A 25,058-nucleotide genomic window follows, 5' to 3' on the forward strand; every position below is an offset into this window, starting at 1 on the left:
TTGCCAAAGTCTGATTCTGTGTTGTGTGGGGAAGTATTTCCTTTCATCCGTTTTGAACTTGCCCCTTTCCACTTTCAATGGCTGTCTCCTAGTTCTTGTATTAGGAGACAGGGAGAACAGGAGCTCCCAAGTTTCTTTCTTCAGATCATTGATTCCTTCATATGGTCCCTCTCTAAGCTGAACAATACAAATCTTTTCAATCTCTCATCACAGGAGAGTTTTTCCAGGCCCTAATCATCCTTGCCACCTTTCTCTGAACCCCGTCTAATTCTGCAATAACTTTTTCCAACTGTAGTGATCAGTACTACATAGCATTCTATGCTACTACATAGCATTCCAGAGCAAGCCGCACTATTGAGATATATAAGCCCCTTGTATTTGTTCTCTCATATTCTCCATCCCATTCTTTATGCGTTGTAACATCACGTTTGCTTTTTTGACTACAGCTGCATATAGAGCAGACATTTTCACTGAACTGTCCACAGTGATGCCCCAGTTCTTTTCCTGATTTATAAAAATGTTACATACAACCCTCCCCTCAAACAACCCAATTAAAACAAACAAAAAAACCAACTATGCTAAAAGAATATTATTTAGATCACAAAGTCAAGCACTCATAAGTTAGGAAATAACAAATGTTATGGCTGCTCTTAACTCTGCCTTTTGTGTGTCCATTCTGTGCACTAAACCAAGCCTAGAAAAAATAGTATGTTATCACATAATACAAGACTGTAGCATGATCCGTATGTGTCAGGGGCCAGAATAAAGGCTGATTGGACAACTTGAATTCTGGCATTTTTAAACTTTGGATTGCTTGACTTTGCAATCTAAATAGTGTTCCTTTAATGCAGTTTGTTGCATGTAATTCCCTGTCTTTTTTTTAAAAGAAAACACGTAAAGCCAAATTATTTTATGTACAACTGTTACTGCTCCTCCCCACCACCATCAGTCCTGTATCATAAGCAGGTTTTGAACTCTAAACATTCAGCACTGCATACGACCACCTGAGCTACAGACTAATGTCAGTAGGTGTCAACAGAAAAAGGGTGTTATCCAGGAGTTGGGCATGGGGCCCTGGGTACAGTAACTGGTTTTGGAGAGTGGTCAAAAGGAGTCTGGCCTGGTCCAGGTCTCTCATTCCACCTCCCCAGAAGCTGGAAGAGCTCCTACTCCATGAGGGTGTCCCCAGAGAGAGGAATGAGCTGTTTGGGGAAAGTGCTGGGTGCACCATCCCAGTCTGTCTCTCCTCACAATACCCTGTTACAGCTGATAGACATTCCCGGTAGGGTGACTACTGTTTCTTTGGCAGCTGTGTGGGCCCAGCCATAGAATGAGGTGTTCAGTTAGTATTTCAAAAGACTACCAACATCTATTATATCTCAGCAAAACGTGAACAGGCACTTCTCTGGCTCCAGGACTTTCTCTGTGCCAAATTTCAAAAGCCAACTGCAAACAATGGAGCTAGTAGAGCATCCCAGAAAAGCTTGCAAGAGTATTTTATGATGGAATTGTGATGGGGTGTACAAGGTTTAAGGACTAGCTCTGGGCCCAGGGCCTGCTCACAATGGAGGCAGAGCTCAAAAGGGAGCATCCCAGTTGTGTCAGGGTGAATAAAGCAAGGGAAACATCCTACATTGTTAGCTCTTAGAGAGAGGCTACAGGAGCTCCCACCGCTTGGACTAGACCCATCTGCTGAGCCACCGGAGGGCCCTGGGGAGACTGGGAGCAGTGGGCTGTGATTGATGGAGAAGAGCGTTCAGATCACTGCCAGGGAGAATCGCCATTCAGTGAGTCCATAAGCAGACTCTGCTGTGACTTTGGAGGGGTAGAGGCTGGGGTAGGAAGTGACCCAGTGAGCAGGCTCAGGGGGTGTCTGCCCCAGGCTGTGTATCTGACCTGCCAGTCACAGGGTCCTCAATGGAGCAGGGAAGGCCCGGGTTCCCCTACCACACACCCCGCAGACTCTCGCCACTGGCCTGTCATGACTGCAGACTCTCACCACTAGGCTGTACTGCCAGGCTTGGACACCAGTCCCTGCACACAGGAATGTGTTAGGCAACTTAAATATAGGGGTTACTACCAGCTCCCCTGTAATATAAACAGTGTGTTAGGTGCTTTAGGCTCTTTGAAGAATTCATGTCTTTGATCTCTCTATTCTTTCATCATAAAGTCTTTCTAGGTCTAACCTACTACACTAGTGTCAGGCTTAGAAACCCTGCAAAGAAGGAAGGGAGTTAAGGTTGTAGTTGTACCTTAATTGGGAAGCAAGGTAGCTCAGAGGTGCAAGTGGTCTCGCACTGAACTTCTGTATTGGTGATCTTTGTGACAGGAGCAGGGGCCAAGTCCAAGTCATGGTCTATCCACTGACCCCAATGCACAAAGATGACAGAGCGCTGCTGGTCTTGGGTGACATTCTCATTGGCTGTGTGAATTATTTCATTTGACACTTTTCGAACCTGCACAGAATCAGAATAAAAACATTTATGGCTGAGACATAGTGAACGTGTTTAGCTCCATAGGGGAAGTGCTGTAACTTTCGGGGTAGCCCGCTACAGACCTCAGGAAAGTATCAGACATGACACTTTGTTATGCTGAAAGTCAATTTCTGAACATCAGTGATGAAGTTCAATGAACTGCCAAGGATGCAGCCTTCATCGCCCACGTGACTCTTTAAAGAAGCAGCTTTGTGCTTTCTCCCTTGCTGCAATTCAGCGACTAGGGCGAGCTCCCTGTAAACACCTGCAAAGCCACTTCACTCTCCTCCTTCAAAACCCCTCTTCAAACTCTCCTTTGCCATCATGCCTACAAAAAGCTAGGTAATGCTTAGGCAGCTGGTGAGCTGAGACCCTATCCATCAGGCTGCTCTGTGTTTTTGCACTGTGCTCCCCGTCTGCCTGTCTGTGTCCACCTTTTGCCTCATCTTATATCTAGATTGGAAGAGTTTTGTTCTGTTTGCACAGGGCCTAGCACAATGGGGTCCTGACTGATGGCTGGGGTCCTAGGCACCACCGCAGTACACAGTGATAGCAATGGTGGGGATGGGGAGAGCGTTAGTGTGGTTTTACTCTGAACAACGACTCTTAAAATGTACATGCATCCAATGAAGTGGGTATTCACCCACAAAAGCTCATGCTCCAATATGTCTGTTAGTCTATAAGGTGCCACAGAACTCTTTGCTGCTCTTAAAATGGAACTTCCTTTCTCAACCAGTCTGCTCCCTGCATGTATTCAGTCATGTGTGTTGATGCCAGACTGAGATCATCACCCCCCATCTGCACATGAAAGATGAAGGATAGCAGGTCAAATATGTAGGGTTCCTTGACTGTGGGAAGCAGGGCCGGTTCCAGGGCTTTTGCTGCCCTCCCCACCCCCAACGCAGCAAAAAGAAAGGGGGGGGAACCATGATCTGCAGCTCTACCACTGCCGCTTCAGTCTTCAGTGGCTGGTCCTTCACTTCTAGAGGGAGTGAGGAACCCACTGCCAAAGACCCAGATGTCCCACCCCTCACCATTGGCCGCCCAAAGCAGCTGCTTGCTGGGCTGGTGCCTGGAGCCGGTCCTAGTGGGAAGAGCAGGGTAATAAGACTGGCTCATGTGTGAAAAAATTTCTATTCCTGATTGGTGAAGTCCGGCTGATTTGAATGGGTTCCCTAAGGAGGTGGTGGAATCTCCTGCCTTAGAGGTTTTTAAGGCCCAGCCTGACAAAGCCCTGGCTGAGATGATTTAGCTGGGAATTGGTCCCGCTTTGAGCAGGAGGGTGGACTAGATGATCTCCTGAGGTCCCTTCTAACCCTGAGATTCTAGGATTCTAGGATTCTAACAGAGCTTTCCCCTCCGTGAGGAAGGGAAGCTCTTCTGCCATTGTGGCACTGTGGATCCTCTCCTCTTGACTTCTCCACAGAGCTGAGGGTCAGAGCAGTGGGAGGGAGTGCAACCTGGGTGACCCAGAAGGAGTGGGAGTGCTGGGTTCATTCTGGCCATAGGTGCCAACTCCGTGGGTGCTCAATCAGCTCCCCCTACTTCCCCTCAGTGCCTCCCATCCACTGGCAACCTTTGTAGAGGAGCGTCTGTTTTGCCTGTGACTCATCTGGTGCCTCAGCTGCATGTGTGTTGTGTGGCTATGATACAATGCAGGAGATACACTGCAGGTCATTAGTATGCCCAGTGCAGTTAGACTAGGGTGACCAGATGTCCCGATTTTATAGGGACAGTCCTGATTTTTGGCTCTTTTTCTTATATAGGCTCCTATTACCTCCCACCTCCCCCGCATCCCCTGTCCCAGTTTTTCACATTTGCTGTCTGGTCACCCTAAGTTAGACTGTTCTGAAAATGAGTAAGGATCTACCGAGTCGTACTGTTCAGATGTAAATGGTGGTTTTTCTGCTGCATGTAACTTATTTATGTCTGGGTCAGCTACCGGAGCACTACCCTCTGCCACATCTATTCCCATCTCACCGGGTGCTGGGTATATTTTTAAAAGATAGGAATGAAGAAACATTTTTATATTGCGAAAACTATATATTTCCACTAACTTTGTTCACTGAAATGGCTGCACTATTTTTGTTCAATTTTTTTTTAAGAAAAATTAACCTAACTCTGAGACTAAGCATAGAAAATATGAGCCCAAACGGTTAGAAATATATCAAAATACTGAGCAACTGAAAATAGAGGAAAGGACGGTGTGACCTGAATTTTAGGCATTGAAACTGAGCCACCTGTAATGAATATGGAGAGAAGGGTGCTAGGTATTTATCCTTTAAAAATCTGTCAAGTGAAAGGGATAAAAGTCCAATAGGCCACGTTATTATTAGGTCAAAGTAATAAAGCTCGAGTAATTAGTCCCACCACTTCTTATATGCAGGTTTGAGTTTAATCTAGGCAAACCACTGGTTGCTAAAACCACGGAGTGAGGCTGATTCTTAGTACAAATTTCAAAGCGTTGCTCCAATGAGCTCTTTCTTCTCCACAGGAGGGTAACAGAAATGCTGCTCGGTGTGAATGTATTCCCAGCACATGCAGCTCCTGCCAAGGCATGAAGGGGTGTGGAGTGCTCCAAGCAACACAGCCCAGTGCAAGACATATGCACGGCTTAAGCCTCAATTGCGCTCTCAAAATAGACTAAAACGGTGCAGCAGCCTGGCCTGGGCCTCTGCCCAGAGAGCACTTCCTCCCGGTCATGGAGAGGTCTGAAATACGGAGTCATTGATTGAACAAGAAACCAAATGATCTCACAGTCTCATACCAGTGGGAGCGGAAATCCATTGTAAAGTTTTCCTTCAGTGAATCCTTTGGGAAGAGACACTCCATCCTCATACTCTGCCGGGAGCCATCGGGCATATCCGTGATTGGAAGTTCCAAAATAGGAATGTTTCCTGGAACATTGGGAAGAAAACAAACAACTAAACTATTTCGGCAGGGACACATTCTGCAGAGAAGCAGAATTTCTTTTTCTCCCTGGAACCTAAGTTGAGTTGCTATAACGATAGAAAGGAATCATTTTCAGGTTCAGAGGAAACAAATATAATCTGGACAGCCAAACCTCTGAGGCGAAGACTCAAAGTCTCTTAGCACAAGCTATGGTTAATATTGAGGTAAAAGGACAAATCCTCATGTTGTCATACTCATTTGTAATTCAGAATTTAAATCTAAACTACTTATATGGTCTCCATCTCTGCAGTATCAGTGCCTCACACTCCTCAATATACCCATGCGCCCAACTAGAGCTGACTGAAAAATGGGAATCCATTTCCATGAAAAAAATTATATTTTTAGAAACGTTTTCATCAACGTTTAGCCAGTTCCTTACCCACCTTTCAATTCCTGTACCAATCCCCACTTCTCCATGTTAACCGTTTCCCATGTGGTACTGTGTCTAATATTTTACTGAAGTCCAGACAAATCTGATCTACTGCATTTTCCTTGTGTAAGAAATTAGCCATTGTATCAAAGGTAGATTTCAGGTTAGTCTGGCATGAACTGCCTTTGTTTGTAGTGTTGTAGCCATGTGGGTTCCATAAAATATATGACCAGTTTGTGTAACCTGCTTGTATCATCCGTCAGGGTGAGACACTCCTTGATTCAAATCCTGCTTAGTTTTTAGAAATTAAACTGCAAATTTATTTTTGTTTCTTAAGTAACCAACACTGATCTCTATGCCTGCAACTTACAATCACTTCAAATCTATCTTCTGTAGTTAATAAATGTGTTTATATTTTACCTAAAATAATGTATTTTGGTTGAACTGCTTGGGAAATCTTAGCCTCAGGTTCCGACTTTCCAAAGTGCCAAGCCCCACCTCTGACCCAGGCCCTGCCCCCACTCCACCTCTCCCCCCAAGGCCTCACCCCCTGCTCTACCCCCACCCGTCCTCTTCCTACCCAGTTCTTCCCTCTCCCACGAGTGCGCCGCGTCCTCACTCCTGCCCATCCCTCCCAGCCTCCTGCATGCCACGGACCAGCAGATTGCAGTGGGTGGGAGGTGTGGGGAGGGAGGGGAAGGTGTTGATCAGTGGGGTCTGCTGGCGAGTGGAAGATGCTGCGAGGGAGCTGATGGGGGCCTGCTGGTGGGTGTTCAGTGCCCATCATTTTTTCACCGCTAGTGCTCCAGCTCTGGAGCACCCACAGAGTTGGACCCTATGATCTCAGCTCAGTTTACAAAGGCTAGCGTGTTTCCGTTCCACATTGAGAGAGGGGAAAACTGGATAATGAACTTACATTGGTCAGGCTTCTGGTGCAGTTCTGGGGTGTAAGACAGGGGAGCTGGGAGGAATTGGCTGGAGCTTCCCTACTGATGGCTTATGAGTGGCTGGGAGATCGTTCATGTAATGCAGTTAGATGTGTCCCTGCCTGTGGATGCCTGTGTAAGTGCGGTGCCTGTCAGAGGTCTGTTGCTTGACATTAGCATCACAGTGTGAGAGGGAGACCCCAGGTTGGTGGGACAGAGGCCCAGGGGTCCCACAGTCCCGGTTGCACCCTGGGGACCCCGTCACACCATCATTGGGGGGGGGGTTTAAGAACAGGTTGGACAAAGGATGGTCTAGATTCATTTGACTCTGCCCTGGCACAGAGGGGATGAGCTCAATGACCTTTTGAAGTGTCTTCCAGTCCTACATTTCTATGATTTCTTGTAGGCTGTTCTCTTAGTTCTAGTATCACTTTGCGGTGGTTATTCATCTAATTATGTATGGAGCTCTTCCCTGCAAACCTCTTTTTGCATCCCTCTTGGGCCCCTCCGTGTTAACACAATACAAGTGACTACTAATCCAATGTTTTCTGCTTGGTGGGATGGTACTGGACTGACAACTTTAAGGTGTCTATATTGGACATTATGTAGACTGGCGGCCCTCTACTATACCTGAGAAATCAATGCTTTACCTGTTGTTGCATTCTCCAGTAATTGTCTGGTAAATGCTACTCATTGGGCACTTTGCTTGGAATGCAAATTCCAGATAATATTTGCCCCTTTGACTTAAAGAAATTCCAAACCTCCTTGTGATGGGGTTTACAGACCTCACAGGATGGTACGAGGAATGGTGGAACAGTACTGGACCAAGAAGGCCCTGCTCCTCAGCAGCTGCCGGGCATGCTTGCTATGGAAGACCTGCTTAAAAGGGAGCTCAGGCAGCCTGGCAGAGGGGTGCATGGAGGAGACACTGGCTGCAAGAAGGCAGACAGGCTGCAGCCTCTGAGGCAGTGTAATCTATAGGGGAAGGACAGGGGTTGGCTGGGATCCCCTTTCCTCTGACTAAGAGGGGACAATTGGATTCCAAGGGTGAGCTAGGGAGCATCACTGCCCACTCCCAGCTGAAGCCCTGAATTACCAACACTGTGTGAGCAGAAGGTTGGGCTGTGCCCCAGACTGAAGGGAAACAATGAAGGTAGGAAGAGATACGGGGAGGCTCATCCGCAATGGCAGTCAGAAGGGACTGAGCCATCACTTGCCTCTCTCCATTGGGCCCTTCACTGGGATTCAGAGGAGAAGGAGGGCCCAGGTCCCCCATTCTTCCCTCTTCCCCGGCCTCCTGAGAGATACTAGAGGACTCCGGGGGGCAATGAATGGTGGCTTAGTTGCTGGGCCCAAGGACTGCCTGGAAGACCAGCCTCAAGGCTCAGAGAGACTCTTTGTCCACAGTTTGACCAATAGGTCCAAATGAAGCCTGCCACACTCCTCCAGGTTAAAGTCTCTGTTATGTGTTGTACAACACCGCTCTTGGGCCCCTCAGTGTTAACACAAGTAATGACTAATCCAATGTTTTCTGCTTGGTGGGATGGTACTGGACTGACAACTTTAAGGTGTCTATATTGGACATTATGTAGGCTGGCGGCCCTCTACTATACCTGAGAAATCAATGCTTTACCTGTTGTTGCATTCTCCAGTAATGGTCCGGTAAATGCTACTCTTTGGGCACTTAATGGAACGAATCTGATAGTCACAACCAGTTGCCTTGGAAATAATTGCCTTCTGCCTCCTACTTAGTACATCTGCAAGAGAAGCCAATCAGAGTGAAGCCATTTCTGTCATAATTGCTGGAACAGTCTCCAATAGTTCCATTTCACGGCTCCCCCAGCAGGAAAGCTCTACAGACAAATAGCATCTCATTTAAAAACTCCTCCTAGTTAGGAACACACTCAGTACTTCATGTTCTAGGAATCATATTGTTTGCAACCTTCATCTTTCAGCAGTTTTGGAGCATCTGAAGTGGAGGACAGGTATCGCGACTGATTCAGAAGTGCTAATGACAAAATCCCTACATTTAGAATGCCTGCCTGATTCAAATACTGGTGAGATAAAGTTCCTTTTGGGGGGGTTAAAATGTATGGTGTTTTCAATGACTATGGTTGTGACGTTGCACTCTGTACGATTTTATGAAAATATGCTAATGTAACAGGAACATGCTTCATGCAAAAGGTCTCGTGCAAGGTATCATTACAAAGCTTATAATCTACTGAGTGTGGTCATCCTATTTGTATAAATGTATCACTCTTTTATCTGAAACTAGAAATAGGAAATATAACTCTGAGGGCCTATTGTAATTATGCAAATTGTGGGCCATTAATGGAATCTTTGGAATCTTGATGACCTCCATTAACCAGGATAATTGACTATAGATGGCTCTGGTTTACTTGTAAGCCTTCCTGTATACGTGTGTGCTGGCAAGTGGGCAATGAAGTCTTACAGTGACATGTGATCATATCACCTGAACTGGAATCTATCTTTAACCTGGTGCTTTTCCATTGAGGAGGGGGGGCAGTGAACCCAGAGGGACAAATGGGTGGAACAGAACAAAGGGGGCAGCCATCATGAGGAATCCCCTAGCTACCACTTAACCTGGAACAAGGGCCGTACCAGGAGTAAGGATTGTGCCCAGACTAGGAAGGTGTCCAGTCTGTGAAAGAGACTTACTGAAACATCTTTCAGGGTGAGATTTTATCTGTGCTCAGTTGTATTACTGTATTAGGCTTAGATTGTGTGTTTTATTTTATTTTGCTTGGTAATTCACTTTGTTCTGTCTGTTTCTACTTGGAACCACTTAAATCCTACTTTCTGTATTTAATAAAATCACTTTTTACTCATTAATTAACCCAGAGTATGTATTAATACCTGGGGGAGCAAACAACTGAGCATATCTCTCTATCAGTGTTATAGAGGGCGAACAGTTTATGAGTTTACCCTGTATAAGCTTTATACAGGGTAAAATGGATTTATTTGGGGTTTGGATCCCATTGGGAGTTTGGCATCTGAGTGTTAAAGACAGGAACACTTCTGTAGGTGGCTTTCAGTCAAGCCTACAGCTGTTAGGGGACGTGGTTCAGACCCTGGATCTGGGTTTGCAGCAGGCTAGTGGGTCTGTTCAAACCAGGCAGGGCACTGAAGTCCTAAGCTGCCAGGGCAGGGAAGCAGGCGCAGAAGTAGTCTTGGCACATCAGTTGGCAGCCCCAAGGGGGTTTCTGTGATTCAACCTGTCAGAATGGTGACACAGTATGAGGATAAGTCACGGGGACTAGGTAGGTATGAAGCAATGTGAGGATTAAAAGAATGATGGAGCAAGAGAAGAGGAAGCACAGTGGTAGGGACACAACATAATATGGGAGGTTTTGCAAACTTGGGAAGAAGAAAGCAAAACAAGGACATTGAGAGTTGAGAAGCAAGGGGCCACACCAGGCTGTTTGTCTCACACTAGAACTCCCTGCAGATTTCAGTGTACTGTACTGCACTTGCAAATTATCATCACAAAACTGGAGTGAGACAGAAGGAACTTTAGAGAAGAGCAGCAAATCCAGCCAGTGAGCAGTAGGGACTAACTTCTGGCCAGGAGGAGCTAGATTGACAGTGGAAATGGTGGGAACCGGAACATCTGGGACACTTATGCTAGACTGGACAATGAAGTAGCACATGTCCAGCAGGGAACAGCCCTGATGGGAAGGTGACTAGATGAGCTAAGCGATTCCTTTACCAGGATTTGTGATTGTGGCAGCACTCAAGATATTTTGTCTTTAAGGGGTTTCATGCCACACCTGGCTCATCAGGAGTTTAGATCCTGGGTATATTGTCCTAGAGCAGAACCACTACTTCACTCTCCCGCCATTAACGGATCTGCTGCTAATTAGCCATGTACAGTCTTATGTGCACAGTACCTGTGATATTAAACTCTCCTTTCACGATCCGATGCAGCTTCTTCTTCAGGAGGCTCAGGGTGGTTTCCATGTAATCGGCAGCTCGGATTGCAGACCTGGTTCCTGCCACTGGCTCCTTTAAATGTCTCAGGATATCTGAGGGGCTGATGTCCTGTTTCCGGAATGCCTCTTTTGCCCTGGAAAAAAAGGACCCCTGAAACGATGCACCAGCCACTGCTGTCCACAGCCCCATCCCTCTAAAATGAGACCTGCATTTGGTATGTGGGAATTAAGTCCAGGCCCAAACAACTGAGGAGCAGAGCTGCAGCAGCCAGCTCAACACTGACCTTTCCTACACCCTGAGCAGCAGCCTCAGGGTTCCCAGGTCATCACTGTAAGGGACACCTCATTCCAGTCTGTAACCCCCGCTTGGCAAACATTTGCTATTTTCTGTAAATAATTCAACTTTGTGTTATGCTTCTCCTTATACAGAATCATGCTAATTTATATGAAGTTACAGGTGTTTGGGTTTGTGAATTGCCTGCTAAGTGTGAAGGCAGTGGATCTCGTGAGACTTCTAGATAGCCTTATAGGTAGTGCTGGGGAGAAGCCGTGGTCATGGTACTTGTAGGTACCAATGAGAAGGGAAAGGTAGGACAGAAGTCCTGGATGCCAAATTTAAGGTGCTAGGGAAGAGATTAAAGCACAGCACCTCCATGGTAGCATTCTCTGAAATGCTTCCAGTTCCATGCACAGGGTCATTGAAGCAGGGAGAACTGCAAGGTCTCAATCTGTGGATGAGACGATGGTGTAGGGAAGAGGGATTAGGTTTATTAGGAACTGAGGAACCTTGGGGAAAGGAGGAGCCTATACAGGAGGGATGGGCTTATCCATAACCAAAATGGAACCAGACACCGGGCACATAACATTCAAAAGGTTGTAGAGGATTTTTTTTATTTCAGGTCTGGGGCAAAGCTGACAAGTGTGGAGCAGCACGTGGTTCAGGTAGAGACATCCCCTAGGGATACATTTATTAGAGAGGGAACTCTATATCCTACTATGGAGGACAGGAAAGAAGTTGGTAAAGCACAGGTGTGAGCCAGTGAGGAACAGTCAATCGTAAAATAATCCCATTTAAACATAACACATGAAGGCAAGCAACTGAATATTGCCCATCTTTAAAAAAGGGAAGAAGGAGGATCTGGTGAACTATAGACCAGTCAGCTTCACCTCATTCCCTGGAAAAATCATGGAGCAGGTCCTCAAGGAATCAATTCTGAAGCACTTAGAGGAGAGGAAAGTGATCAGGAACAGTCAGCATGGATTCACCAAGGGCAAGTCATGCCTGACTAACCTGATTGCCTTCTAGGAGGAGATAACTGGGTCTGTGGATGAGGGGAAAGCAGTGGATGTGCTCAGGGCCAGTGCAAGGAAGTTTCGAGCCCTAGGTGAAACTTCCACCTTGCGCCCCCTGTGGCAGCTCCCAGCCCCCCCTCCCCCTGAGGTGTGCCCCCCACCCACGGCTGCTCCCCGCCCCCCGTGGCAGCTTCCCACCTCCTGGCCCGGGGATCCCTGCGGTACCTCCCCACCCTAGCTCAGCCCTGCTCCGCGTCCTCTCCAAGCATGCTGTCCTGCTCTAATTCTCTTCCCAGGCTTGCGGCGTCAAACACCTGATTGGTGCCGCAAGACGGGCAGGTGGGAGAAGCGAAGCAGCGACTGCATGGTGGAAGCCCTGGGTTGCCAGGGGCTCGCTGACCCAGGGGAACCCCTGGGCTGCCGGCTGCCAGCAGCGGCGCACTGACCCAAGGGAACCCCTGGGCTGCCTGCTGTCGGCGGCGACGCGCTGATCCAGGGGAACCCCTGGGCTGTCAGCTGCCGGCGGCGGCACGCTGACCCAGGGGAACCCCTGGGCTGCCGGCGGCACTCAGACTCCCTCTCCCTCCCAGGGCAGCGGCCGCTCAAACGCTTAAAAAAAATTTGGGGACACCACTTTTTGGCACCCCCAAATCTTAGCACCCTAGACAACTGCGTAGTCCGCCTAAATGGTAGCACTGGCCCTGGATGTGTTATTCCTTGACTTTAGCAAAGCTTTTGATACATCTCCCACAGTATTCTTGCCAGCAAGTTAAAGAAGTATGGGCTGGATGAATGGACTATAAGGTGGATAGAAAGCTGGCTAGATCGTTGGGCTCAACGGATAGTGATCAATGGCTCCATGTCTAGTTGGCAGCCGGTTTCAAGTGGAGTGCCCCAAGAGTCGGTCCTGGGGCCGGTTTTGTTCAAAATCTTCATTAATGATCTGGAGGATGGCGTGGACTGCACTCTCAGCAAGTTTGCAGATGAAACTAAACTTGGAGGAGTGATAGATATGCTGGAGGGTAGGGATAGGATACAGAGGGACCTAGACAGATTGGAGGATTGGGCCAAAAGAAACCTGATGAGGTTCAACAAAGACAAGTGCTGAGTCCTGCACTTAGGACAGAAGAATCCCATTCACCGTTATAGACTATGGACCGAATGGCTAGGCAGCAGTTCTGCAGAAAAGGATCTAGGGCTTACAGTGGACGAGAAGCTGGATATGATTCAACAGTGTGCCCTTGTTGCCAAGAAGGCTAACAGCATTTTGGGCTGTATAAGTAAGGGCATTGACAGCCGATCGAGGGATGTGATCATTCCCCTCTATTCGACATTGGTGAAGCCTCATCTGGAGTACTGTGTCCAGTTTTGGGCCCCACACTACAAGAAGGATGTGGAAAAATTGGAAAGAGTTCAGCGGAGGGCAACAAAAATGATTAGGGGGTTGGAGCACATGAATTATGAGGAGAGGCTGAGGGCACTGGAATTGTTTAGTTGCAGAAGAAAAGAATGAGGGGAGATTTGATAGCTGCTTTCAACTACCTAAAAGGAGGGTCCAAAGAGGATGGATCTAGACTGTTCTCAGTGGTACCTGGTGACAGAACAAGGAGTAATGGTCTTGAGTTGCATTGGGGGAGGTTTAGGTTGGATATTAGGAAAAACTTTTTCACTAGGAGAGTGGTGAAGCACTGGAATGGGTTATCTATGGAAAACATAAGAACAGCTGTACTGGGTCAGACCAAAGGTCCATCTAGCCCAGTATCCTGTCTACGGACAGTGGCCAACGCCAGGTGCCCCAGAGGGAGTGAACCTAACAGGCAATGATCAAGTGATCTCTCTCCTGCCATCCATCTCCATCCTCTGACAAACAGAGGCTAGGGACACCATTCCTTACCCATCCTGGCTAATAGCCATTTATGGACTTCACCACCATGAATTTATCCAGTTCTCTTTTAAACGCTGTTATAGTCCTAGCCTTCACAACCTCATCAGGTAAGGAGTTCCACAAGTTGACTGTGCGCTGTGTGAAGAAGAACTTGCTTGTATTTGTTTTAAACCTGCTGCCTATTAATTTAAACCTGCTGCCTATTAGGTGGTGGAATCTCCTTCCGCAGAGAAGTTGAAGTAAGCAAAATTCAAACTAGAAATAGAGCACACATCTTTTAACAGTGAGAATAATGAACCATTCAAACTGCTCATCAAGATACATAGTGTCCCACGTTTTCCATGGTCAGAAGGGACCATTGTGACCGTTTAAGCTGACCTCAGCCCACCTCAGTTGCTGCTCAGTGGCCTCCAACAGCTGGTGCCTCTGGCCTTGGTGGCCCCCCTGAGAACAGCAGCCCCCCCTCATCTTCCCCCTCAGAACAGCAGCCCCCTGACTCCCCAGCTAACACTTAATCAGGGGTATATAGTAAAAGTTATGGACAAGTCACAGGCCATGAATTTTTGTTTATTGCCCATGACCTGTCCATGACTTTTACTAAAAATACCCATGACTACATCGTAGCCTTAACCATAAGGGATGTTTTCCAGTCCTTTAATCATTCTTGTTACTCTTTTCTGCCCCCTCTCTAAGTTATCCAAATCCTTTATAAATTGGGAGCACCAGAACTGGACATAGTGTTCCATCAGCAATGCCAAATACAGAGGTAAAATAACATCCTTACTCTAACTTGGGATTCCCTTGTTTATGCATCCCAGGATCACTTTAGCTCTTTTGGCCACAGCATGACACCGGGACCTCACATTCAACTGATTATTCACTATGACCCCCAAACCTTTTTCAGAGTCACTATTTGCCAGGATAGAGTCCTCCATCCTGTAAGTACGGTCTACACTCCTTGTTCCTAGATGTATGGGGGGGATAACTCAGTGGTTTGAGCATTGGCCTGCTAAACCCAAGGCTGTGAGTTTAATCCTTGAGGGGACCATTTAAAAATCTGGGGCAAAAAAATCTGGCTGGTGATTGGTCTGGCTTTGAGCAGAAGGTTGGACTAGATAACCTCCAGAGGTCCCTTCCAACCCTGATATCCTATGTATACATTTAAATTTGACAGGATTAAAAACCACAATGTTACCAAACAATCCAATCTCCTTCAATATTTACCACTCCCAAATTTTTGTCATCTGCAAACTTTATCAGCGGTGATTTTATGTTTTTTCCAGCTCATTGATAAAAATGTGTTAAATAGCACTTGTGGGACCCCAAAGGAAACACACCAGCTTGATGATGAATCCCCATTTACAGTTACATTTTGAAACCTACTAGTTAGCCTGTTTTTAATGCATTGAATGTTTGCCATGTTAATTTTATATTCTAGTTTTTTAATCAAAATGTCATGTGGTACTATGTCAAACACCTTAGAAGTCTATTATGTCAACACTATTACCTTTATTCTGCTTGCGCATTATAACTGTGATCTAATCATGATTACTTGTACCTAAACTACCATTCATTTTCAGTTGTGTGAGCCGTTTCTCTTTATCTGATAGGACAAAGTCTAATAAAGAATTTCCTCATGTTGGCTGTAACACTTTTTGAGTTAGGGAATTGTCACCAATAATGGTTAGCAATTCCAAGGATGTTTTAGTACTGGAAACATGAGACTTCCAGCATATGTCACTCAAATAGATCACACAAGTTTTTTCCTACCCATTGTAGATGGGGGCGTTCTCTTCCCTAGGGGGGGTTTGGTGATCTGTAGCAGATACTAAATGCTACTCCTTCTTGTGATTTATCTGTTAGGACATTGCTCCATAAGCATTCAAGATAATTTTCTTCTGAGTTATCAGGATTCAGAAACAGGCAATGCCATTTTTGACAGAGTGCCAGTCCCCCTCCCCTCTTGCCCACTCGATCCCTCCTAAAAAAGTAATAACCATTGATTTTAATATTCTAACCTACTAGGTTTCAGCAATACCAACTAGATCTAATTTATGCTAATAAATGAGCAATTCTAATTCCGCTTGTTTGTTACCTAGGGTGTATAGGCAAGTCAAGATTTTCTTCTCTTTATGTCGTTTGTTTCCTTGATCAATTTTGTTCTCAGCATCTCAAATTTGTGCTGGGCTGAATGCTAATCTCTTTCCTCTTTTTACCTTTGCCTTTTGTTATTAGTTTAACAGCCTCCTGTAGATCCATGACCACAAGTAGAATGACTGCTTTTAAGGAAACGAGGACCCATAAAGTACATCTACATTGCAATCAAAGATCCATGGCATGGCTGCAGCTGCCCTGGGTCAGCTGACTCAGTCTCACAGGGCTCCGTCTGTGGGGCTAAAAATAGCAGTGTAGGTGATTAGGCCTGGGCTCTGAGATCCTGGGGGGGAAGGGGGAGGGTCTCAGAGGCTACGATCCAGCCTAAGCCCCAACATTTACACTGCTATTTTTGGCCCCTGTGCTTGTGCCCTGTGATCCCAAGTGAGCTCACCCAGGCTCTGAGTGCCACAGGATTTTTATCCCAGCATAGACCTATTCCTAGAGCTTACCAAGTCAAAGACAACTTGCAGAATGTCTCCTGGATGAATGGGGAGCTAGGGCAGACTCAGAAGCACAGATGTCATATGTGCCCCTGGGGAAACACTACTGAGTAAATGGGCAGCTGAATTCTGTGTCTGCTGGAGTTTCAGAGTGGTCTTTGGCAACAGTTGTATGTAGGGTGTATTTCCGTGATCCATTCCAGAGGTGATAGCGGCCTGGAAAGCCATGGCGAGATCCATGACTGAAAGACGGGGCCACAGCCCAGCAATGGAAATAAGGAGACACATTTCATAGTGACCATCTGGGGCTGTCAAAGTGTAATTCACTTTTGAAAAAGGATTCTAACTTTTTTGTTTCAAAATGCCCTGGGTTAATATCCTGCTGCTGGCTGGGACTGGACATACATGAAATTGTACAAAAGGCAGGTGCCTACATGTTGTAGAAGTTGGAGTTTCTGTGACATTTTCACCTGCAGCCCCAGGTAGAGGAAGCTACAATAGTTTAATCTGGAGATGGTGGTAACAAGTATCACAGTGGGAGAGGAATAAAGAGTCTCCTTGTCAGCCATAGGTGGACTAAAGCAACAGTAGCAAGTAATGCAATCTGTGTGACCAGGAGCAAGGAAGATCCAGGAGGAACTCTGTTCTGCACATTATCTTTCTGTTTGGGCGTGGTGCTTACATCACTAAACCAACACCTGTTTAAATTTGTAGCACTATCCACCTTATTCCATCCTTGCAAATAAATGGAATGTCTAGCCAGAGCAGATAAAGATATCAACTGGATATTTCTGCAAAAATGAATAGCATTGGAATAACTAGATTTTCAAATGGTCATTATTAGGCATTAGAGTTAATACCAACTTGTGATGAATAGCATAAGTCAATGGGCAAAAATGTTAATTTAATCACCAAAAATATAGTTCAAGCCAACCAAAATCTATTTGTGAATTTGTGTTGAGTTTATCAAATAATGTTGATAACAATAATAATGTTTCTGAAATGTTGAAACAAAATGTTTTAGTTTGACAAAACTTGAAATTTTTCATCTTGATTTAAGGCATTTTAACAAAAGCAAAGCAGGACAAGCCTCACAAAATGGCTGGACAGGAGAGCAGAAGGAGGAAGCGTCCCTTTTAACCATTAGTCCTGTGGCTACAGCACTCAGCTACACTGTGGGAGACCCAGTTCAATACCCCCTTTTGTCTGCACTTGATCTTGGGTCTCCCAGATGAGAGCTTGCCAGGCTTTTACAGAGTCATTTTTTTTCCCCAGCCCAATGACTATTGATAATCTTCACAGAAAAGAATCCAGAAACCTGTGTCTTTGCTTGTTTCTTGATTTAATTTAAGGAGGGTCTTAACCCTAAAACATTTTTAAATAGGCTTCACACACAAAAAAGGTAGGGTTTCTAAAGGGGAATTACACCTAATTTTGGACAGTCCAATATGATCTCTGAGAAGTGCTTTGTCCAATAACCTGAAGCATTCCTCTAAAATTCTCCCCTGCTACAGACCAAACATGTCATATTTCCTATATCAGAGAGAGGGGCTGGTATTTTCCAGAATGGTTGGACAGTGTTGTTATTGAGACTAGAAACAGTTAAACTCCTCCCTACAGAATCACTGTAATGACATTATTATTGTTATCAACATTATTTGATAAACTCAACACAAATGACAGTGTCTTGCTGACTCTCCTTATTTCCACCGACTGAGCCACATTAAAAGAAGCTAAAATATGTGTACTTTCCTAATATCACTTTGCACTGTAAGCAATTGCTGTAGTTGCCTTAGCAGTACTGTGTGATCACAAATGGGAGAGGAGGTGGTCCATGCCATTGTGGAAGGAAGAGATTAGTGCACGTGGTGTGATCCAGGCCAGGAAAAATTTCAGAACCCTGAACTATGAAGTCACCATAACAAATACATATTTGTACAAAAGTGAAACTCCTCAGATTATGGTATCATGTTCCCATGTTTTTTGTAAAATTGTACCCCCCAGTAGGGATAACATAAGGTGAACTGACCTGTCCCGTTGGTACTTGTATGCAGCATCCACCAGCTCCTTGGCTTCATCAGTGCTGCTCAGAAAGAATGGATCTGGCAGCGTCTCCATGATATCTAGTCCAAAGAGAGGAAAGAGCAGGACATGAGGACAACGCCTTCCCACCAGCTCACTGCACAGACCCAAAGTGAAAGGAGCACATTTATTCTCCTTCATGCTGTGAACTTGCTGGATTCACCTTTAGGCACTTAAAGCCAAGACTGAGTTTTGATTGAGAATTTGATTCAGAAAGTTGTTCATATATAATAGAGCTATAGAAAAAGGTTCAAAGAGCTAAAGAAAGGGAGACGTGAAATGAAGTTAAACCTAGGGATAACTGGGTGAAATTGAATGTCCTGTTCATATAGGTGAGGTCACACTAAATGATCTAATGGTCCCTTCTAGCCTTATGCTCTATTAATCATAGAGCTTTTGATTTTCCAGTTCTCAAGAGGACCAGGATGTGTTCCAGGAAGGAAATTAATAGTTAGAAACTTTGGATAGCCAGCCATTCTTTAGCTCAAAGCTGAAGCTGACCCTGTCTGCATCTGCTTTCTCAATTCTCTCTTCTCCCACAAGACCTATGGCCAGTGATCTGAGGTCCCAGTCATCCAAGACACAGCCCAGTTCTCCTCAGGCTCAATCCCTGCTACCAACTGAGGTCCTACCGGTATTGATAACCCCAAGGGTTCAAAAATCATGAGTCATATAAAAAGCACATGATGTTGGCTTAAAACACATGAGAAGTTGAAGGGTTTTATGTTGGGAGAGAGGAAGAAGGTTATTAGCCTTCTGGTTTCAGAGCTTTTAAGGGGAAGCTATTCACCTTCATTTCAGGTTCAAAATTCAACCTAAAAAATAAGCCTTCCAGCTGGTGGCTCCCAGATGCCTGCTCCAGCCCCCTGGAGTTGGGAAGCTGCCATTCTAGTGTAATACTTGCGTCTACTCTCTCCACTCCCTTATTATTCATAAGGTGGGCAGCACTGGTCCTCACATTGGTTACCTAGAGTTGTCAGCAAACATTGTGTAATAACTGTGACTCAATTTCCTTACCCCGATCACTGCAGATAAAGCTGGGTGGGTCCAACTGCAAGCCTACAGCTTTCATCAATGCAGCTGTAACTTCTCAGTCTTTTTATCCTTCAGTGGCTGACATCAAAATGATGGAATTTAAAACTTCAAATGTGCATATTTTTGGCCAGAGTATCTTTAGCTATGGGTGTCTTTAGTCAGTAAACTTTCTATATCTTAAGTCTCTAGACTTTCCATATGATGAGTTTACTCAGAAACAGGGATTTGTCAGGGGACAGGTTTGTAGTGAAAAGGTTTTATGTAGGGAAAACTTTCTGCGCTAGAATGGCTGTACACAAAAAAATTTCTGAGTGTCCTCCTGCAAATGTTGCATACAAATTGTAAGCACTAAAATTTCCATTGCTCCATGAATCCATTTCTCTCCCCAGACACACCGAAGTGCAGGATCCTGGTCTACCTTCATTCCCAGCTGACACAATCAGTGTAATAGTGCTAAGAAACCAAGGAGGGCTACAGAACTCAGACACTCTGCAGATTCAGGACATATGGTGTTTCTAAGATCAGGTTTGGCCTGGGCGAGGACTAGGATTTCTGAGAAGGAGTCTAGACCCAACTACCCAACCCTTCCAACAGAGCCTGCAGTGACTCAGCCCTCAGGCACGGGGCAGCAGCCTATCCCTGAGCAGAGCCTGGGTCAGGTGACCCCCACGCTCAGGTATTTCCCCTACCCCATCAGAGCTGCAAGTTAGTCCATGCAACAGCACTAGCTGGGCAGTGACCCTCCTGCTTCCTTGCCATGTAACAGACTCTAGATTCCCAGCCTGCCTCTGATCCAGTGCTGGTTCCTGCCCCAGCCTGCCCATGCCCTGCTCTGACCTTGCTCCAGCCCTGACTCCAGGTAGTTTGGCTTGTTGACAGACTCTGACCACCTAGCTTCAACCTCCACTCCCACCAGCAGGCCTGACTGCCTGGAGCCAGCACCTGACAGCTCCCTGTGTAACTTACCTAGACTGTTGTTTTGTGTAATTTTTCATGTCCCCTCTCTAACATAAACAATCCCAGTCTTTTCTGTCTCTCTCCAGAGGAGAGTTTTGCCGTTCCCTAATCATTCTCATTGCCCTTCTCTGAAGGCCCTGGAATGATACATTCTCCTTTTCTGAGATGGGATGGACAACACCGAACACAGTATCCCAGACGAGGGAACTGATTTATATAACAGCCATGTTTTCCTTATCCCTCTTCATCCCCTTCCTTACGTGTCAGAACATTCTGTCTGCTTTTTTGACCACAGCTGTATATTGGGCAAAGGGCTTTATTCAGCTGTTTATAGTGAAGCTCAGGTCACTTTCCTGAGTTGATACCATTAATTTAGAGCCTTGTACCGTTTATGAGTATTTTTCATTAACACTGAATTTCATCTGCCCATTCACTTAGCTTGGATAGATCTGTATGAAGTATCTCACAGTCTTCCAGGGCTTGACTAACCCGAATAACTTTGTGTCATCTGCATATAAATTTGCCAACTGTGTCCGGTTGCTGCTGGAATATTGTGTCCAGTTCTAGGGTCCACAATTCAAGAAGGATGTTGATAAATTGAAGAGAGGGTCAGAGAAGAGCCATGAGAATGACACAAGGATGAGAAAATCTGCCTGAGCTTGAACATCTGGAGTCTCTCATCATATTTAATTTATCAAATAGAAGGTTAAGAGGTGACTTGATTACATCTGAAAGTATCTACATGGGGAACAAATAATTCATACTGGGCTCTTCAGTCGAGCAGACAAAGGTCTAACATGATCCAATTGCTGAAAGTTGAAGCTAGATAAATTCAGACTGGATATAAGGCGTGAATTATGAACAGCTGGAGTAATTAATTGCTGGAACAATTTAGCAAGGGTCACTATGGATTCTCCATCACTGACAATTTTGAAGCAAGAGCTGATGTTTTTCTAAAAATATGCTCTAGGAATTATTTTGGGGAACTTTTGTGGCCTGTGTAACATGGGAGGTCAGACTAGATGATAACACTGGTCCCTTCTGGCCTTGGAATCTATGAATATACAAGGCTGATGAAAGAAATGTTAGTTTTTTAACAATATCCTTCTCAATTTTAACTGCTCTATTTAACCCTCTGGTAAGTCAGTGGACCCACTGATTCTTTAGTGGGCTTCCTGCTTCTTCTAGAGAATTTCTCATTGTGTTTATACCTTCAACTATTTACTGTACAAAATCCATCCCAGCCCTCCTCCTTTCCCTCTTACATATTGACTGCTGTAGTGTGTGTTCTTGTCATTGGCTTGGCTGGGGCTGGATTTCCAAATCCCAGAGAATTTCTCTCGGGCTCAGATAACCTCTTGAAGAGTTGAACGTTGCCATTTACTTTTCTTTTCCTGCTCAGCAGATTGCATAACGCTACTACTGTTTTCTTAGGTGAACAGATCTAAGGGTGTTGCTTCCTTTGCTCTTGGTATTAGGGCTTTTCTGAAGAGCTTCCTTATTGTACTGAAATCCCCTTTTCTACATTTAGTGTCACTGTGATCATTTTTGTACCTTATTTCCCTTCGCTATTAAGCACAATTATGTTGTGGCTGTTGTTACTTGCTGGCTTATTGGAAGAAGCCATGAGTTGGGGCCTTTCAATTCATTATATGCTGAAGTAATTTGAATCAAAACTGTATGCAGAGTCTGTACATCCTCCAAGACTCTACTGAGCAATTTTTAGTCATAACCATTTCTATAGAACCTTTAATCCTAGCAAGAGTCCATGGATTTTTTCAGTGCATAAACACTTATGCACATAAATCTTTACAGCTGAGGTCTAATTATAGGGGACATTGGTGGTGACCTTTACTATAGAACTTGCCCAGGACTTCCCATTATAGCACCCTATTTTCCGTTGTTAGAACTTGGCCAATCTTTAATCTTTCAGGGGCTGGAACGTTCCAGGAGTGCTTTCTGCCTCAGGCTGAATATTTCTGGCAAGTTTAAGCAAAACAGTTCAGCTGTTTCCATGAATGAACTTTTGCCAACTTTTTTTTCCAGCCATTTCCTTGAAGAGCTCTAGTGCCTCCGTGAGCTGAGAACTGAAATTTAGCAGGAGAATAAGCCTGGAATCAGTGGTTTATTTATTGTAAAAAAAAAAGAGCTGCCCTGTTTTTGCCAAAACTTTCCCAAGCAAATGTTAACTTTTTTGAGGGAGGGTGTGAGATATGGTGTGGATGCAAAAGCAACCCCTTTAGGACATAGAGTGTTTTTCATTATATTGCCAATTCATTTTGTTTTACTACAGAGGACACTAGTGAGTCAGCATGGCTCTGGATATGGATACTAGTGCACTGTGTATTAGGAAACCTGGGTTCTGTTCTTGGTTCTACTGTATGTGACTCTTTTTGTCCTGGAGGCAGGCATCTACCCACTCCAGCTCCGGCTCCAGCTCCAGCTCCAGTGGCGAAGCGGAGAGAAAAAAAGATAAAGCTGTGATCGGTGGCACTTCGGTGGCAGCTCTACAGTACCACTTCACTCTAAGGCAGCAATTCGGTGGCGGGTTCTTTGCTCCGAGAGTGACTGAAGGATCCGCCGCTGAATTGCCTCCGAAAACCCGGACATGCCACCCCTTTCCATTGGCCACTCCAAGTACCTGCTTCCTTTGCTGGTGCCTGGAGCCAGCCCTGACCCTCTCTATGCCTCAGTTTTCCCATCTGTAAAAAGGGGATAATGATCAGGTTCTCTGAAGTCCTTGGATATTCATAGTGACTGTTTACTTCCCAGGCATAAGTTTTATTTTGGGTGGGAGAAGGAACACTTCAAACTTTTATAGACCGGGGGGGGGGCACAGTGAGTTTTGACTTTGGATCCCACCACAAAGCATTAACCCCTAATGCAGAGCATCAGCAGCAGAAGAAAGGGGACAGTACCATTTATGGAAGATCCAGATGCCTGGCACAGGCTCAGAGTCATCAAGAATCCGAAGAGGGGGATCCCTGGCTTCATCCCTGGAGAGAAACACAAATACACCTCGGTTATTAGCAATAATTAAAGGAGGTAAAAGGCCCATGGATGTCATGCACCCACTGAAAGAGATCAACTTCCACAGCTCTGTTTCCTGAATATTTGTATCAGTGTTCTGGAAGGAAACATGGATTTGCTGCTGATAAAGTTTGCAAATGAGACAATGATTTGTGGGTGAAGGATTTTGCGCCCAGATCAGATTGGCAGTAACTTTTGGGTTTTGTTTTCCTTTGCAGCATGGGGGCTTCCTAAGATCATCTGGGCACATTTCATGAAATCAGTTCCCTGCCATTGCAGGAGCCTCTGGCATGGGTGCACCTTGTCCTTCCTGTCCTCTGCCTGTCCCTCACAATAGTTTAGCCTCCTGAGGGCTGCAATATTTTAGTCCAAGCCAATTTCTTGGGCTCAATACAGGGGTAATTTGGTGGGGATTACTGGCCCATGAGGTACAGGAGGTCAGACTCAATTGGGTGGTCCCTTCTATGACTCAGAGAAAAGCTTGAAAATTGGGATTGCCACCATAAATTCTCAGAAACCAGAAAACAAATAAAATCTACAATTTTAAACTATTTTTATCTATTTTTATCCTGATCACAAGGGAGTTTTTTGGAGCCTGTCTTGTGATTTTTGCCTGTTTGAGGTTGGCCAGGATGGGGGATTTCTGACTTAGCTTGGAGGTCAGCTGGAGGGGCAAGAGTTCAGTGCTCTGGGGATGGAAGTTTGGTAGGAAGAGAGCTTTTAGAGCTGGGGGTCAGGTGGGAGGAGTTGTGAGCAGGGGAGGGGTTCTGAGCCTGAGACAGTTATGGGGAGGGTGCGTCTGGGGGTCAGGTGGGAAAAGGGACTTGTCAGCCTGGAGTGAGGCCAGGACAGGGGAGAGGGTGCTGACTTTGGGATGCTAGGTAGGATAAGTTCTCAGTCAGTGAGGATTTCAGCAAAAGGCACTGAGCTGGAGAGGGTTGAGGAGAGTTGGCGAGGATGCTGAGCTGGGTGGAGGACAGGTTGGGATGAGTGGAGGTAAATTGGGGGCGGACATACATGAAGGTGTTTAACAGACAGTAAAGATTATAGGAAGGGACAAGCCTGACTGGAAGGCGGGGAGAGAAGGATGAAATGAATAACAGGGGAGATGATAAAACTATTTACAATTCCATGCACAATCTCCATTAAAAGATCACTGTTCAGTGAAGTCAAAAGTTAGGAAATGCCAGAATTAAGGTTGCCCGTACAACCTTGGGTCCTCTTCTGCATATGCATTGTGATACAGTCTATTTCTGGCTGCAAGACCACTGCCTTATTCCTTGCATAGGATGGACAGTGTTCACTGAAAACACATACTCAATATTTTTTCTTACTCTCACTGTCCAGTGTGTGGCCCCAGGCCTTATTTACTGCAATCTATTCAAAACCTGCTTTGAAAATACAATTATTTTCCTCCTGAGATTTTCTGTGCTGCTTATTGCTAGAGGTTCTGAGCACTTCACAATTAATGGATCTACTTTCACACACTCCTGTGATCTGAGGG

The 25,058-nt window shown here is 45.5% G+C and overlaps 1 protein-coding gene across 1 annotated transcript in view; it reads right to left on the reverse strand.

Annotated features, from left to right (window-relative positions):
• The window catches only part of LOC127037336 (myeloperoxidase-like), a 32,862-nt gene extending 22,159 nt beyond the window's left edge, over window positions 1-10,703 (reverse strand). The window contains exons 1-4 of the mRNA XM_050928934.1: window positions 10,634-10,703; window positions 8,356-8,479; window positions 5,242-5,371; window positions 2,253-2,456 (exon numbers count right to left, since the gene is read on the reverse strand). Of these exons, the coding sequence (XP_050784891.1) occupies window positions 2,253-2,456; window positions 5,242-5,371; window positions 8,356-8,479; window positions 10,634-10,703 (528 nt within the window). The remainder of the gene's footprint in view (window positions 1-2,252; window positions 2,457-5,241; window positions 5,372-8,355; window positions 8,480-10,633) is intronic.
• Between the last annotated feature and the right edge of the window lie 14,355 nt (window positions 10,704-25,058).

This window comes from Gopherus flavomarginatus, chromosome 19 (genome assembly GCF_025201925.1).
Source record: "Gopherus flavomarginatus isolate rGopFla2 chromosome 19, rGopFla2.mat.asm, whole genome shotgun sequence".
NCBI classification, from domain to species: Eukaryota; Metazoa; Chordata; order Testudines; family Testudinidae; genus Gopherus; species Gopherus flavomarginatus.